Here is a 16261-nt window from a genome sequence, read left to right as displayed (position 1 = left end):
GTGGGAAAGAACAAACTAAAGTAATTTTGAGATGGATGTGGAGTCCTCCTGACAGTCAAGCCTGTAGATTGTGGAACAGTCTCACCTATCTATTTCCAGTTAGTCAAACTTCTCAGTAGGTTTTAAGACAGATCATGAGCCCAAAAGTGTTAAATCAGTTATAACTTAGCCAAAAACCTAGTGTTGCTAAGGGCTTTAGATCTCTCCACACCCATTTAGTGAAAACACAGCAATCCTGATTTTTGGTTCTCTTTGATTTGTGTTATATCAACCTCTCTTGTGATCCCATCTTTTAAAGCTGTATCCTGTGGTGATCCAGTTGTTCCAGAGAACGGTGCCATTTGGGGCTCAAATTTTACATACCGCAATAAGGTGATATACAGGTAGGAATTCAGTATGTTTGGGATGCTACATTAATAATTCATTGAGAATCTGGCAACAAATGAGAAAGTGTGGCTGAACTCAAAGAGTGATTGAAATAAACAGAGGGAGAGGACAAAGCCGGATAAAAATAATGGAAAGACATGTGGATAAAACTGTTGAAAACTAGCCAAGTTGAATATTTACTCCGGTGCTAACTCTCTGTGCTCTACAGTGAACGTTGGTGTGGACATAGAAAGCAAAGGGGAGGCTGGTGACAATGTTGTGAATAAAAGGCTCTGTGTTTGATAGTGGTTCTTTTCTTCTAACATAGATGCAATGATGGCTACAACTTAGTGGGTGCAAAGGAAATTCTGTGCCTTGCTAGTGGCGTTTGGAATCATCCTCCCCCTTCCTGTGAAATAGTAACGTGTCCTAGCCCAGAAGACATCAGCAATGGAAAATACATGCTCACTGGCACAACCTACCTTTCCTATGTATCATACACGTGTGACAGTGGATACAGGTAAATGCAGGAACATTCCTGAGTCAGATACAGACAATATGCTTGTTGAATAAAAAGACTTGCTGGAATGTCTTACTTATGTCTGTAATAATCAAGGCTGGGATGATGGCTCACAGATAAAATAGTAAAATAAAATTTTAAAAGACTTTTTAATATTTGAGGTACTTTCTGTATTACATACAAATTGGAGCAGCTGCAAGAAGGTCACTCAGTGTCTGCCATATATATATATATGTAATGCTTTTACTTTACCATCAAGCTCAAATGCGTATTTTGAATGCTCAGAAATCGGTTGTCATTATGTTTGGAAGTTGTCATTCATTTTTAATGACTATCATATGCCTAATTATCTTTAGTGCACATACAATATTATTTTTGCTGTTGTTTCACAATGCCCTTAACATGCTGGTCAAAGAACCTTCTGGAAGTTATTCAGGTACTTCTAGAAAAGTATATAATAGTTATTTATTTTAAGCTTTTTTTCTGTTTTACATTCATAAATCAATTATGTTGTAAACACATTTTTAACAAGCTGCAATTAAAAATGAATACACGAATGCTATATGCAGGGATTTAATTTTAATTACAAGCTACTGCTTGTCCTTGATAATCTGCTTGTCCCTCTAGCAGCTGTGCTGTGACATAAGCTTATATGGACCTATTTAGGTCTGATTTTCTTCTGCATTCTCCTGCTGCAGGCACCCACTTTTCCAGATGCAGGCAGGTAGATGAGGCATACTCATCTGGTGAATGTTTTAATAATGCTAATATAAATGGGTACCTGAGCTGCAGCACAGTGTAACAGTAGGTCGTAGATCCAAAGTGTGGGCTAAGTTTTACCCTGCTAAACTGAATAAGTGCTTTTACTGATTTGAATGAGTTTTTTGACTGTGGAGTCGGGACATCCAGGCAATAAATATCACATCAGTTGTGAGTCTTTCCCTTTACCTGTCTAGCCTAGGTTTGTGAGAGAAGTCCTCTGTCCTTTGGTCACCACTCAAAGGAAAGCCCTCCCACATCATGTCCCTCTTACATGTTGTGTCTGGGCCTAAGGGTGTGCCCAGTCTCTTCCTGCAGGCACATTTATGTGCTTTTTGCCTCACCCATATTCCTGAATGGGGGCAGAGACCACTGCCCTAAGAGGGACCTATGCCTCGTCTATAAGGACTCAACAGGTCAATGTCATTCTCTTCCTTTAACCCCAGAGCACAATTCAGTAAGCCTAAACATGGGTGCCTAGTATCATTTAAGAATGAATTCTAGGGAATTGGAGACACCTGTGCAGATATGACATGGGACCTACTGGGGACCACAGCCAGCTGACATGGCTGCTGGAGACCAGGGGATGCCCCAGGTCATCTCAGGATGGTGTTCAATGCCTGTTTTAGATGATTGAGTCCCACCTTGTGTACCCATGCATTGCTGTGTTTCGTTAGCTAAGGAGACCAAAGAATATCATTAACTTCAAATGTATGTGGCCATTCAATCAAGCAAAGTCCTTTTTGTCCTGAATGAACCTAATGCCTTTTTGTAAACAAACCCAAACTGCAGAATTTCCTTCAGTTTTCTGAGTGAAGGTAGTGTTAGAGTCCTTGAGTGAATCAGGTCTCAGTTCTTTCAAGATGGGCATGGTTGATGATGGCATACAAATAAATCTTCAAGCTTAAATAAATATTTAAGCAGCCCATGACCTTCTGTTATAGCTCAAAATGGGCAAAGCTACAGCAGAAGTTCTGTACGTTTGCATGGCGTGTTCAGACCCCACATGAATTGTCAGCTTTCTCTTCAAAACGATCTGAAGACCAGCTCCAGTGATAGCATCAGCAGTGTTTTTTCATGAACAGAGGGCAAGATTCTGGCTTCTGTTGAAGTGACTCCCCTTGGCTTCATTGGGGCCAGGAAGTCCGTGAGGAGCAAGGTTCCTTTTAGCTCTCAGTTCCTCACTAACTGAAATGATGGCCTTAATAATGATCTTTGTGTCTCAGCCTTCAGGGACCCTCTGTACTTGTCTGTGAATCTTCAGGGAGCTGGAACAACACACCTCCAGCTTGCAGCATTGTCTCTTGTGGACCCCCTCCTGCCATCAAAGATGCGGTCATCAACGGAAGTAACTTCACTTTTGGAAACACAGTCTCTTACACGTGTAAGGAAGGGTATGTAGATTAGCACTACTGGAGTAATACTCAGGACAAGTAAAACTGGTTTCAGGCCACACAGACTTATCAGCAAAGCTGTGTCCTTTGCTGCTTCACAAGTCCTTTATAACTTGCACACTAATTCATTTTTACAATTTCTCTTTGAACTCTCTGGAAATTAAAGATGATGGATTGTTTTTGTGGGCTGGCAGGTTAGCATGGGTCCCAAGCAGGTATTTCTTCAAGTAGTCAACTTCAAGCCAGCTGAATACACCCTGGAATAGGAGAGTGGAGTGGAGTGAAGTGGCTGAATGCATGACAGAGCAGTACAATAGAAATCCCCTTAATTTGGAGTTACTACAGAACTAGTACTTCTGAGGTAAACTCAGGGCCCTGTTCATAAGGAATTCTTCATTTCTCTTCACACCATATCAGTGGTATTTGGTGTGTATGAGGACTAACCTACCTGTTCTGGTGTGGTAAATTCTGCTTCCTTAAAAGTTTCACTTCTTGTTTATTGGGGTGCCTTATTCATCTCTGATTTCTGTCTACTTAGTGTAGTTTTTGTGTTGCTGTGAGCTTTACAGAGTAAATCTCATCAGAGAAACAGTTCCATTCTGGTGATGTCTAGCATGAATGTAATGCTGGCTCTGATCCTGCAAGAACTTTTGCACATGCTTGTCTTTACAGCCTGTGAGCAGCCCCATTGAATTTCTTGAAGCTGTTTTGCCCAAAAGGCAGAGCAGGTATGCGGAGCTTTGCAAGGTCCTACCCTAAATGACTGGAGGATTTTGTGCTCCTTCTTGATGAAAAAAGGTACATGAATATGGCAGCATTTTTCTTATGAACTGGCTTTGCAGTATTATTTGAAATATAATTGAAACAAATCCTCCTTATTGTGTTTTCTTGACTGTGTTAAGATTCAAAATGCTGCTTCTCTTGCCTATGCAAGCATTTTAAATGGGGTAGAATAACAGCATTTAAAAAGGACCAGTGCTGCCTGTGTGACAAAGAATAGGGTGGATCATATTAAATATTGGCATGTAGTAGACTCTTTTTCTGCAGTCCAGTCACGATGCTCTGGAAACAAATTCTGCAAACAAGACAACGCTTTTACAGGTGTTGCCATCAAAATCTGAACAATAAGTTCCCAATCCACAGCTAGAAAGAGTCACTGGGAACTTTGCAGTACATATTGTTTCTTTGCTTTCTGTGGGAGCACACAACAGAGAATGTAAAACAAAGCAAAAACAAAGCCACAGATAATACATTGCATTTTTAAACAGCTGGGATTTATGTGGGACAATTAGCAGCATGGAGTAATGCCTGTCACTGCATGCCAGAGACAGGTTAGAGAAATACAACAACACTAACCATAACCATGTAGAAGAATTTCATTGTAGAAGATTATGGTTTTTATCCCTATTGAGTATTAAAAGCATGTGCTTTTACAGCAGTCTTAACAGTGAATTTTTAGGAAGAAGTTGTTACAAAACTACCGTTTGCATTACCATCAACAGCATTTCTGGGTAACTAGCAAAGGATTTTCTCATTGTTTGCAAGTGTAAAAATAAATTGATATGCCTGGAACAGGAACTCAAATGACCTATATGGACTTTTCATTGTTTTCTTCTCCATTCAGATCTGCTAAAGAGGAAGAAATTCTGTGGGGGGTAATTTCTTTCAGGAGTAGATGGACTATCAGAGTGCATTACTATGTTTGTTATAGAAGAGAAGTTTGTACCGAAATGCAAGTTCAGGAACTGTAATCAGATGGGCAGACAAGCTGCCTCTGTGTCCAGAGAGGAGTAATATATACAAGGTGTTCTAAGATCTCCCTCATTGGGATACCTTATCCATGGCCAAGCAGACTTCACGATTTGCCTCTTGAATTTTTTGATAGTATATCTTGTAAAGGTTTCTATTCATCCATCTTCCAGGGTGCTAGCAAGCTTGGTCTGCGGGGACTTCAGGAAACAGTGGGTAGGGTTTGACGATGCTTGTCTTTTTGACTTCCTGTGTGGTTTCCTTATCCACAGTTACACATTAGTTGGCCCTGCAACCATAGAGTGCTTAGCCAGCGGCGAGTGGAGCATGAGCCACCAGCAGTGCCTGGCAGTGTCCTGTGATGAACCACCCCATGTGGAAAATGCATCCCCAGAGAGTGGTCACCGCCTCTTTGGCGATATAGCTTATTACTTCTGCTCAGATGGCTACAGCCTGGCTGATAACTCTCAGCTTCTTTGCAATGCAGAAGGGAAGTGGGTGCCTCCGGAGGGCAGGGAGATGCCCCACTGCATAGCTGATTTCTGTGAAAAGCCATCCACCGTCTCCTACAGCATCCTGGAGTCCATCAGTAAAGCCAGGTTTGCAGCTGGCTCCATCGTGAGCTTCAAGTGCATGGAAGGCTTTGTTCTGAACACTTCAGCCAAGATCGAGTGCTTTCGAGGTGGCCAGTGGAATCCTTCTCCCTTGAGTATCCAGTGCATCCCAGTTCGCTGCGGAGAACCTCCCCACATCAGCAATGGCTATGCTAGTGGGACCAACTACAGCTTCGGAGCAGTGGTGGCTTACAGCTGCAACAAGGGGTTCTACATCAAGGGGGAGAAGAAGCGGACCTGTGAAGCCACTGGCAACTGGAGTGGCAGTTTGCCCACATGCCACCCAGTGTCCTGTGGAGAACCACCCCAGCTTGAGAATGGCTTTATTAAGGTACAGAATGAGTTTTCTCAGCTGCCTGATTCTGTAGCAAAATGGATGGGTCTTCAGAATTGCCACCGTTGTATTTTATTTTCTGCTTTCCAGCTAAAATTGAGAAAGAATGTGACTGGAATAAATAAGCAAAGGAAAATGGGGTGTATTTGTAGCAGATCAAATGTCTTGATATGATTCAAAAATATGGGCAGTTTAATGGGATTTCCTCTCTTCAAGTGGTCTTTCAGTTAGGAGACTCAAGAGGTGTCCTATGACAATCAATTGATTTCCTTAATGTCTCACTCTTCATTTGCTCAGTCTGTGGGTGGCTTCCCATTGCCATTTAGAGACATGTGAAGTACTGTTGTCCGTTCACAAGCCATGCTCTTTTCACTGCTAAAAAAAGAATCATCTGATTTGAAATAGATGAATTGCTTTGGGATACTTTCTCTCCTTTGGATGCAAGCACACTTCTTTATTGAAATCAGAACTTGTCATTTCCCTGTCAAATTAAGTCACAGTACACCTGAAGGTAAAGATCTCCTTCTGGCAGCCAAAAGCTGTAACAGCTACTTAATGTGTTGTGTTTTGATGCACAAGTGTAATATTGTGGTAAGGAAGATCCAAGAACACTATCATAAAGATTTAGATTTGGTTTTCTTTTAAGCATTTTTCTACTGAACTTCCCCTCCTTCCATATGTCCAGCCAGCAGGGACTCTACATTTGCTAAAATTTGAGGGGGTTTGCATCCTAGTTCCTACTTGAGCTTCCAGCATTAATAGCAACAATTTGTGTTGAGATTCTCACACAGATACATCCTCTAATTGTTGTGTATTACTCTGTGTTATCTTCCCTAGGCAGGATCGTTCCTCCAGCTGTTCCAGGTAGAGACCCTTTTTTAATACCTCAATCTCAGCTCAGTCTGCACCTTCTGCAGGTTCCTCAGCTGCCTGCTCAAGACCCTGCAACTGCACATATGGCACCTTCAGTACACCTGAAGGCTCCAGCCTGAAAGCTAGCCTGTACAGCTGTAAGCTAAAGAGTCATAAAAGCAATAAGCCATTTCCTGTCAGCTTCTCCTGGCCCATTTCTTGTCTTCCTGTTCTTTTGGCCTCAAGGGTGATGAAGAGAGAATAGAGAGGAAATATTTTCTAGCTCTTACATTTAAACCTTGCATTTTCTGTTTTCTTTTGGTGGTGCCCTCAGTTTTCCTAGCAGCAGAGTATATCATTCGAGGCGAGATGTGCTGTGTCACTTCCAGTTATGTATGTTCGTTTCTTTGAAGACAGCCCTTGCTGCCTTGCAGCCAGAAATTAGACCAAGAATACACAAGTAGTAGAATCAACCTTGCACTACCCCAATAATGAATCTTCATTTCAGACATGTCCCTGTCTTATCTGTTTTACAGGAAACAACTGGACACTTCTTTGAGAATCAGGTGAATTATGAGTGCGAGTCTGGCTACCGGCTGGTTGGGAGCTCAGTATTTATCTGCCAAGCCAATCGGCAATGGTACAGTGAATCACTTCCTCAGTGTGTTCCCCTCAGCTGTGGAAAACCTCCACCCATCCAGCATGGCTACACCAAGGGAGAAAGCTTTGATATGGGCTCCAAAGTTGAGTTTCTTTGTGATGAAGGCTATGACTTGATTGGGGATGTCTCATGGACATGTCAGAAGTCTGGGAAATGGAGCAAGAAGCAAAGCCCAAAGTGTGTGCCAACAAAATGTCCAGAACCACCCTTAGCAGAAAACCAGCTGGTCTTGAAGGAGGTGGCTTACCAAGTTGGTGTTGTACAGTTCTCCTGCAAGGAGGGTTATGTTTTGCATGGCTCCTCTGTGCTGAAATGCTTGCCCTCCCAACAGTGGAATGATTCCTTTCCTTTCTGCAAGGTTGTACAGTGTCATGCGCCTCCATATATCCCCTTTGGTGACCCTTTGACTTCATCCCTTCATTTTGGTAGCACAGTGAGGTACATCTGTGTGGATGGGTTTTTGCTGAAGGGTGAGTCTACAATTAGATGCCAGGCTGACGGATCATGGAGCTTGCCTTTGCCAGAATGTATTCCTGTGGAGTGCCCCCAGCCAGAAGAAATTCCGAATGGCATTGTCGATGTGCAGGGTCTCACCTTCCTTAGCACAGCCCTCTATACATGTAAGCCAGGGTTTGAACTGATGGGGAACACCACTATCCTCTGTGGAGAAGATGGCCAGTGGCTAGGAGGAAGGCCAGTTTGCAAACCTATTGAATGCCCAAGACCTAAGAAGATTCTCAACGGCAAATACTCGTACACAAACTTCCATTATGGGCAGACTGTAAGGTATTCCTGCGACAGAGGTTTCCAGCTCCAAGGGGAGGAAACTCTAAGTTGCCTAGAAACAGGGCAGTGGAATACAGAGGTTCCCTCCTGCAAAGCCATAAATTGCCAGCCCCCTCAGCCCATTGAGAATGGCTTTGTGGAAGGTGCAGATTACAGCTATGGGGCCATGGTTATTTACAGCTGTGTACCGGGCTTCCAGCTTTCTGGCCTCGCCATGCAGACCTGTGAAGAATCAGGCTGGTCTAGCTCCACTCCAACCTGCCTCCCAACAGACTGTGGCCTGCCTCCTCACATTGACTTTGGGGAGTACATGCAGGTGAGACATGGGGAAAGACATTCTGACCAGGAGAGTGTTACAGAGAGTCCCTCCCTTTCCCACATATTACTAGCTGACAACTGGAAAGATTTCAAAAGTTCTTTGAAGGGGAACAGTGCAATGCAGCAGACCAATTTCTTATTTGGAGCTACCATTCTATATACATGTTATTCTGGTTACGAGCTGTTGGGAAATGCTGTTATAGCTTGCCAAGAAGATGGGGCCTGGAATGGCACTGCCCCTGCCTGTGTTTCAATAGAGTGTACCTTGTTGTCACCTCCAGAGAATGGCTTTTTGCATTTTACTGAGAACACGCTCGGTAGTGTGGTGCAGTACTCCTGTAAGCCAGGTTTCACACTTGTTGGCCCCGACACACGGCTGTGTTTGCCAGATCGTCAGTGGAGTAACACTGCTCCGTACTGCAAGGTGATAATGTGCAGCTCCCCCACCCAGCTCATGAATGGAAACATAAAAGGGGAAAACTACACATATGGGAGTGTTATCTACTATGAGTGTGATCCTGGATACCAGTTAAATGGCCCCACGCAGAGGACATGCCAGGAGAGCCAGAAGTGGGATGGCAGTGAACCGATTTGCATTCCTGTTTCCTGCAGCCCACCACCAGTTTTAGAGAATGGTCAAGTGACTGGAGAGGAATACACATTCCAGAGACGTACGGAGTACAGCTGCAAAGAAGGTTTCCTGTTAGACGGGGACAAGAGTAGAGTCTGCCTTGCAAATGGAAGCTGGAGTGGGATCACTCCAGTTTGCAAAGCTGTGATCTGCCCTGTGCCACTGCCTCTCCTTAATGGGAAAACCAGTGGCTCAGATTTTGGCTTTAAGAAGAAAGTGCAGTATCACTGCAATGAAGGTTATAGCCTGCAAGGAGTGTCTACACTTACCTGTCAGAATGACGGTACTTGGGATTCAGAAGCTCCACATTGTGATCCAGTCATTTGTGGACCTCCTGAAGACATCTCCCATGGCTTTCTGAATGGCTCAGGCTTTACCTATGGGGAATTTGTCCAGTACGAGTGCTTCCCTGGTTATGAGCTCCATGGTAATCCATTACGGCAGTGTTTGTCCAATGGTTCCTGGAGTGGAAGCCTTCCATCTTGCCTCCCCTGTGAGTGTCCTGTGCCACAGATTCAGAATGGGGTCGTTCTTGGTAAACATTTCAGCTGTGGTAAAAGTGCCCAGTTTCAATGCCTGGAGGGCTTTAAACTACTAGGGCCTTCTGAAATCTCCTGTGAAGCAGCGGGCAAGTGGAGTTCTGGGTTTCCTCGCTGTGGACAGATTTCCTGTGGCTCCCCACCTGTGATCCCCAACACATTTATCAACGGGAGCAGCTCTGCAGATGAGAACACCATCATCTATAACTGCATGACGGGTTTTGTCATGCGGGGGAGTCCAGAGCTGACTTGTGCTGAGACAGGTGTCTGGAAGAAGCCATACCCACGCTGTGAGCTGCTAAGCTGTGGCCCACCGCCTTCTGTCCCAAATGCAGAAGTTATTGGGAATACTCACACCTATGGAAGCAAGGTCCAGTACAGGTAAGAAGGTTGCTGCCTTTCGGTTTCCATAAAATCTGTTAAGGGATGAAGATGGGAGGTTTAAGCATCCTCAATTAGCACAGGATTTTAAGACCTGGAAGAAACACTGTGCCTTATTACATGCTCAGACTGACAAATCCCACGCTGCCTTGCACAAACAGAATACTATTGGGAAATTCACTGTCAGAACTCCAGCAAGATATTTTGGCACCTGGGGCTGCACTCCTCCCCTGCCTTTAGTTTCCCATTCCTCTTTGTCTTCCTCCTCACCTCCTTTGAAACATTTCTCTGGACGTTCAGCTTTTTTAGCAGGTGGCAGCAACAGTCAGCAGTATGTCCCCATTCGGCACTCCATTTACCTCTTCTTGCTGCTTCAGTTGCTTGTTGTAATACAGAAGTGTTGATCTTCCTTTTACCCCATTTTCTGCACTACCACACTGCAGTGTCAGCAACTGTTGTTGATACGCGGTTACTCCTTTCTCAGAGACAAGAGAGGGGTTGGTATTAGTTCCCTAGAGTGTGCACGCTGCAGATCCCTTTCTCTGAGGAGAGAAATTCCCTTGGCAGAAGGGTGGATGCTTTTTTGTCAGTAAAGGCAATTAATAGTCATAGACAGAAATGGGAGATGGCACATGGAGGAATTTAATGTAATCAGTCATTTCCCTGCATCCTAACAAGGTGTGTGTGTGGGGGGGTGACTGTATGTACCTATTTACAAGTGAACCCACTGATGGCCAGGTTCTTCAGCCCAGCTGGGTTACACTTCATGATGCATTGTATGGAACAAAGCAAATCAGCCTTAATTTTCACAACAGCTCACAACCAGCCTGAAGCTTGGTTTGTTCATAGAAGAAAATGAGAGTGTCTTTGGAATTGCTCGTGGTTATAAATGCGGCATTGAGAGCACTTGGTGCTCACATGCTCTTTACCTAACTGAAAATCATCCTCACAAAGAAAAGGCAGTGCAGGACCTGCACTAGTACTGGGATTCTCCTAAATCAGTCAGGATCTTCCAAGCACTAAAGCCACCAACTCACTTTCCAACATGCTGCTGCGGCAGCATGAAGCAGCTGGAGATGAGGTCTAAAACTTCCAGCTCTTGCCATAGAATAAACCCAGCCCAGACATGCTTCTTGAAATATTACCTCGAAATAATAGAGAAATCTCTAGGTGTGCTTATAGAAGGCTATGCTGGAAAATGACTGCCTGATTTGTAACTTGTGGACTAGCTTGTCTCTAGATGTATGCCTGTGGTCAGATGTTCATGTTCTGTTGCAGATGCCTGGAAGGTTACACAATGGTGACAGACGTGGATATATGCACTTGTCAGGAAGATGGACAGTGGTCTCCTCAAAGTATTTCCTGCTGCCCCAGAAAGTGTCCGCTCCCAGCAAATATCACCCATGTAATCGTACTTGGGGACAACTTCACCGTGAATACTAATGTCACTCTGTCATGTGTGGAAGGCTATACTCTGGTGGGAACAAGCACATCGACGTGCAAGGTACAGTGTTATCTGCACAGTTTATTTTGCAGGAGAGTCCTCCCCATGCTCTGATCTGCAGTTAGCTCTTGGCCCTTAATTGCACTCATCACATTAAAAATATAAAGCATGTCCTGCAAAATATATGTATCCTTGTTCCCCCGTAAGAATGATTATTCATTTTCCATGTATAGATTTCAGAACTAGAAACTAATGATTTCTTCTTCCATCTAAAAATAATGCTGTCCTACAGAAAAGCATTCCTTTTAATGCATTTCCACTTAATTTCAGAGGAACATTTCAGAGAATAAATCATATCTGAGATTTTGAGAAATGATGTCTGAGATTTCTAATATATTTTTAGGATCATGTGCACAGCTTTTTCTTTTCTCCAAAATAACAGATAACACATATTTTATTCCACTGAGCAAGCTGTAGAAACTTCAATTCCCTGTATATTAAAGAACAAACGACTTTATCAGTTCTGCTAGTAGCCTCTTCTTACATATAAGATGCAAGCTTGCATCTGTTACTTAAGCTTGCAAATAAATTTTGAAGTCATATGAGTAAAGCTCATATGAGTAAAGCTGAGCATGTATGGTTTTGCAGGAGTAGCTGGTTTTGCTTTGCTGCTGCTTACAAGTCAGCACAGACCATAAGAAAATTAATTTTACTCCCATATTTTTGCTGATTGCCTCTCCAAGTATCAGACTTCTCTTGCAGTTCCAGGAGGGCAGCTGAAGAACTTTGTCATATTATTAGAAATGCACCCAGGACTGAAGTGCAGAGCATGGTGCTTCAGACAGCTGTAGTTTTGGTTCTTTACCTGCTGTGTTCACTGCACTATTGTGTGATCTTGTACAAGTAACCTTGCTTTTCCAAGCCTCCATTTCCCTGTTTACATTTTCTTCCTTCTGTCTTATACATCAAGGCTGAACATTCCTGTCACAGATGAGTTCGTCTAGGTTGTCTTAAAGTGTTGCTTGAATTACTGAGTGTCGCTAAAGATGATTGCACAAATAATGTTACAGTAACCGCATCTGAACAACCATTAGATGTTTCTACTATGACTTTCCTAGTTTTTTTATTTAAATGTGAATTTCTTATATGAAATGATGCATTCCTGCTTTTTTTTTATCACATCTCTTTTTCAGGAGAGTGGTATTTGGGTGCCACTGTTTTCTGATGACATCTGCATTCCTGTGTCCTGTGGGACCCCAGAAGCTCCAGAGCATGGATTTGTGGTTGGCACTAAATACAATTATGAAGATGTGATTCTTTATAAATGTGATTCTGGCTATGAATTGCAAGTAAGGAAGCTGAATCCCCATCACACTAAGCCTTTCATTGTCATTTCTGGTTCTGATATGACGACTCTGGGAATGTTTTTTGCCTGTTCCAATAGTGATATATTTCCCAAGCTGAAAATGACATTGGATGTCTGCTTTTGTTGTTGTCTATAGAATGCTACAGGCATGTCTGGGATCTTTCTTGAATGTCTTAAAGTATAATTGAGGCAAATATAAGCATCCTGGCCAAGGATACATATTCAACAGACACCTTCCAGTGTTTGGGGTTTTAAGTGCATGCTGTTTCAGCCCTCTGAAAATACAACTTTTCTGTTACATCAGTGACCGTTGTTATATGCTTGCAAACATAAACCATTGAAGAGTTAATTTTTCACCTGTTGCTCTATTTAACTGGACCTCCAGCCTCAGTTAGGCTGCTTTCCTCCTTCAATTTCATAATATCCCAAGGACTATGTCTGCTGCTTTGTGCCTGTCAGACTCAAAGCTCCTGATAGACTCTGCCGCCCTCAGTTCTGTGATATTGCTAGGAAGTATGGAAGTGATATCTCTTGTTTTAATAAGGCAAAGAGACCGCAGCTTGTTCAGTGGCAGCTTTATTCCCTGATAGAGATGGAAACAAAGCCCTCTCCTTCTGGCTCTGTCCATTGTTTTTAGTATCGGCATCGGGCGATTAGCCCCGTCTGAGCTCTGAGGCGCCACTGTGGCTTGTTATCAGGACCCATGCTAGCCTCAGGTGTGCTGTCACAAGCTACAGAGAACTGAGAAAGGAAAATACATTTCCAAGGCACAGTGTGGCCTCCCCCGTCCCCAGGTGATGGCAGAATAGGGAGCAACCCCATCCAGAGGCGTGAGCTAGCAAGATATCTCCAGGTCAGGGGCTGTCTCTTAGTACTGTGTTTTGCAAGCACATAGCAGAATGCGTGATCTCATTCCCTGGGGCTGTGGTAGCACCAACAGTGGATAAGAATTTCCTGCACGTGAATTCATCCAGCCAGGAGTGGAACCAGCAGAGCACTGAGCATCTCTCTGTTGGTTCTGCAGTGGGGTAGTCCCATGGAGTATGGCCAAAAATGTGGGTATTCCTCCTGACAGAAACTCTAGGGAGTATCCGCATAGGCCACAAGACAGAAAGCACAGGAGAAGGAGACAGGGGCAAAAAGTGAGTTGGAGCATTTCTGTAATACAGGAGGCACATTTTATGTTAGCAGCTAGATCTGACAGCATTTGGAATTAAAATTAGAAGAGTTGCTTTCTCAACCAGAGAGAAGAGAGCATTGCCAAATTCAAATGTAAAAATCAGGAGAGTTTAGAGGATGCTCAGCTAATAATAAAGTCAATTTGTAATATGTATGTTACATATATAATATTGCTGGGGGATGGAGGGATGACTTGGTAATTAGACAGGTAGAAGTGCTGTTTAGTGTAGTTTTGGGTGATAATAAGCCAGTGCATTCTTATATTAAAAAGTCCTGCCAAGTTTTGTATTCCAGCTTCGCCACCTAGTGTCAATCTTGCCTCCCTGCTATTTTTTTCCTGTGGAAGGCAGAGTCTGCTGGGTGTAATGCCATGTGTACGTTCTCGTTTCAGATAGCTGCCTTGTCAATGGATTTGCTTAGTAATGAAAGTACATTACTTTAAGGGACAAATTTAGATGTTTTTCTCCATGTCCTGGAATGAAATAGGAAATTAATCATGGGGCATTAGACTGGCTATAAAATGAGTACATAAGAAAGAAACAAAATAGTTTATTAGCAAATTTAAATAATGAGCATTTGGGGTATGGTCAAAATTAGTACAGTATGTTTACAAAACTTGTTACAAAACTTGTACTTGCTTGTAGTTGCTTGTACTTGCTTGTATTGTTCTTGAAAAAAAATGGTAGTTGGATTTTCATTAAATGAGTACTGGAAGGAGAAAATTTACCATTGTAGCACATTCCTGGAAACAAGAATGGTGCAATTGGCAAGAGAGATGATATTCCATGGAGAAAGACAAGAGAACTGCCTAACTGGCCCACAAACTTTGTCAACAATACCCTGCAATTTTCAGGAAGGAGTTCTACCGAAAGTCTCCTAGCAGGCTTGGTCTCTAGCATTTAACCTTCTCTTTGTGTGGGTTGCCTATGGGGGGAAAATGTACTGTCCTTGCTGAATCCTAGGGCTGATGGGAGAGAAGAGATCACTAAGTAAAGTTGTTCTTTGAGCTCTTCCTTTTGTTTCATAGGGTGATACAGAACGGACTTGCCAAGGAGACAAGCTTTGGAGTGGCACAGCACCAGTGTGCAGAAGTAGGTTCCACCTGAGTTGTTGTTTGGTGAATTTGGTCAAGGGTGGTTTTACTCAGCAAGAAATGCTAATGCTTGTTTTCCTTGCTTTATAACTCAGACTGTCTGCATATACCTAAAATTTTCAGTAAGTACCACTGATATATCCTAGAAGACTTGCAAAATTGCTGGTGTATACTGGTAACAGTGGAAAATAAATCACTACACTTTCCTCCTCTACTCCCCAGCCCCCAAGAAAACTGGACAAACAGCTCCCAAAGTGACTAGTGCTTTTGAATACTTCCATTTCTGGATCCTTTACTTCAGACATTAGATAGGGCTGGTTGCACAATCAAGCCTTTGATGCATTCTTTCTGCTGTTTTAGTTTTGTGAGTCTTTAGATACTTTTTTGGAAATCATTAACGATGTGAAAAAGTTTAAACTTTTTGTGTTAACTTCACTTTTAAATAAGATGAGAGCAGTATAGAGCCTTCTCCAAAAACTTAAACATATAAAAAGCAGCAATGACCATTAGGAAAGCTGGTGTTCTTGCTGTAACAGATTGCTGTCCACCTTCGAAGGGTCATATTTGAAGTTTAATCAATTCTGGCACTTGAGGTCATGATTTCTAGGGCTACTGAGGACCTCTGAACACCAGAGCTACCAGGATTCACAGGTGCTCAACATCCTGAAATTTAACCCTGTGGGCACATATTTTCTCAGGTACTACACTTTTGTGAGATGTCTAATTCCCACTGATTGCAGTGCTGGAATAGGAGTTGGCTACATAAATACTTATGTGGTTTTCAGCTATTGACTGTAAGTGGCAACGCTGGAATCTCCCAAGGCTTCCTGCCGACACCACCATGATGCATTTTGTCTTTTAGCAGTAACTGGAAGCATCAAGCATGATTACTTTACTGTATCTTTGCTCTACTTAGGGGCAAATACCTGGGAATGCCTGTAGAAACACCATGTTCTTCCCCTGTTTCACAGAGTATAAACTGTGGAGGAGCTGGGAGTAGGACAGACTGTTTGCATTATGTCTGATTGGAACATATTCCCATATAACATATGTTATAGGGATATCATGTGGGCCCCCGGAGATGGTAGAAAATGGATCTGTTCAGGGAGAGGAGTTCCTGTTTGGCAGCGAGGCTCTTTACAGCTGCGACCCTGGCTTTGAACTACAGGGACCGAGCCGAAGGATCTGCCACGTTGACAAAAAGTGGAGCCCCTCCGTCCCTTCGTGCACGAGTAAGTAGTGAGCAGAGCAAAACGGTGGCAGTTTTCCAGGAGG

At 43.1% G+C, this 16261-nt stretch overlaps 1 protein-coding gene across 1 annotated transcript in view; it reads left to right on the top strand.

Moving 5' to 3' along the window:
• SVEP1 (sushi, von Willebrand factor type A, EGF and pentraxin domain containing 1) overlaps positions 1-16261 on the top strand; it is a 133141-nt gene that overhangs the window by 95680 nt on the left and 21200 nt on the right. Inside the window, exons 34-42 of the mRNA XM_067315744.1 lie at positions 299-383; positions 695-886; positions 2872-3039; positions 5061-5733; positions 7125-9904; positions 11183-11408; positions 12542-12697; positions 14921-14984; positions 16045-16218. Of these exons, the coding sequence (XP_067171845.1) occupies positions 299-383; positions 695-886; positions 2872-3039; positions 5061-5733; positions 7125-9904; positions 11183-11408; positions 12542-12697; positions 14921-14984; positions 16045-16218 (4518 nt within the window). The remainder of the gene's footprint in view (positions 1-298; positions 384-694; positions 887-2871; positions 3040-5060; positions 5734-7124; positions 9905-11182; positions 11409-12541; positions 12698-14920; positions 14985-16044; positions 16219-16261) is intronic.

Source organism: Apteryx mantelli, chromosome Z (genome assembly GCF_036417845.1).
Source record: "Apteryx mantelli isolate bAptMan1 chromosome Z, bAptMan1.hap1, whole genome shotgun sequence".
In the NCBI taxonomy this organism is placed as follows: Eukaryota; Metazoa; Chordata; class Aves; order Apterygiformes; family Apterygidae; genus Apteryx; species Apteryx mantelli.
The sequence above is the reverse complement of the archived record's forward strand: the minus strand, read 5'-3'. Positions and strand labels throughout refer to the sequence as shown.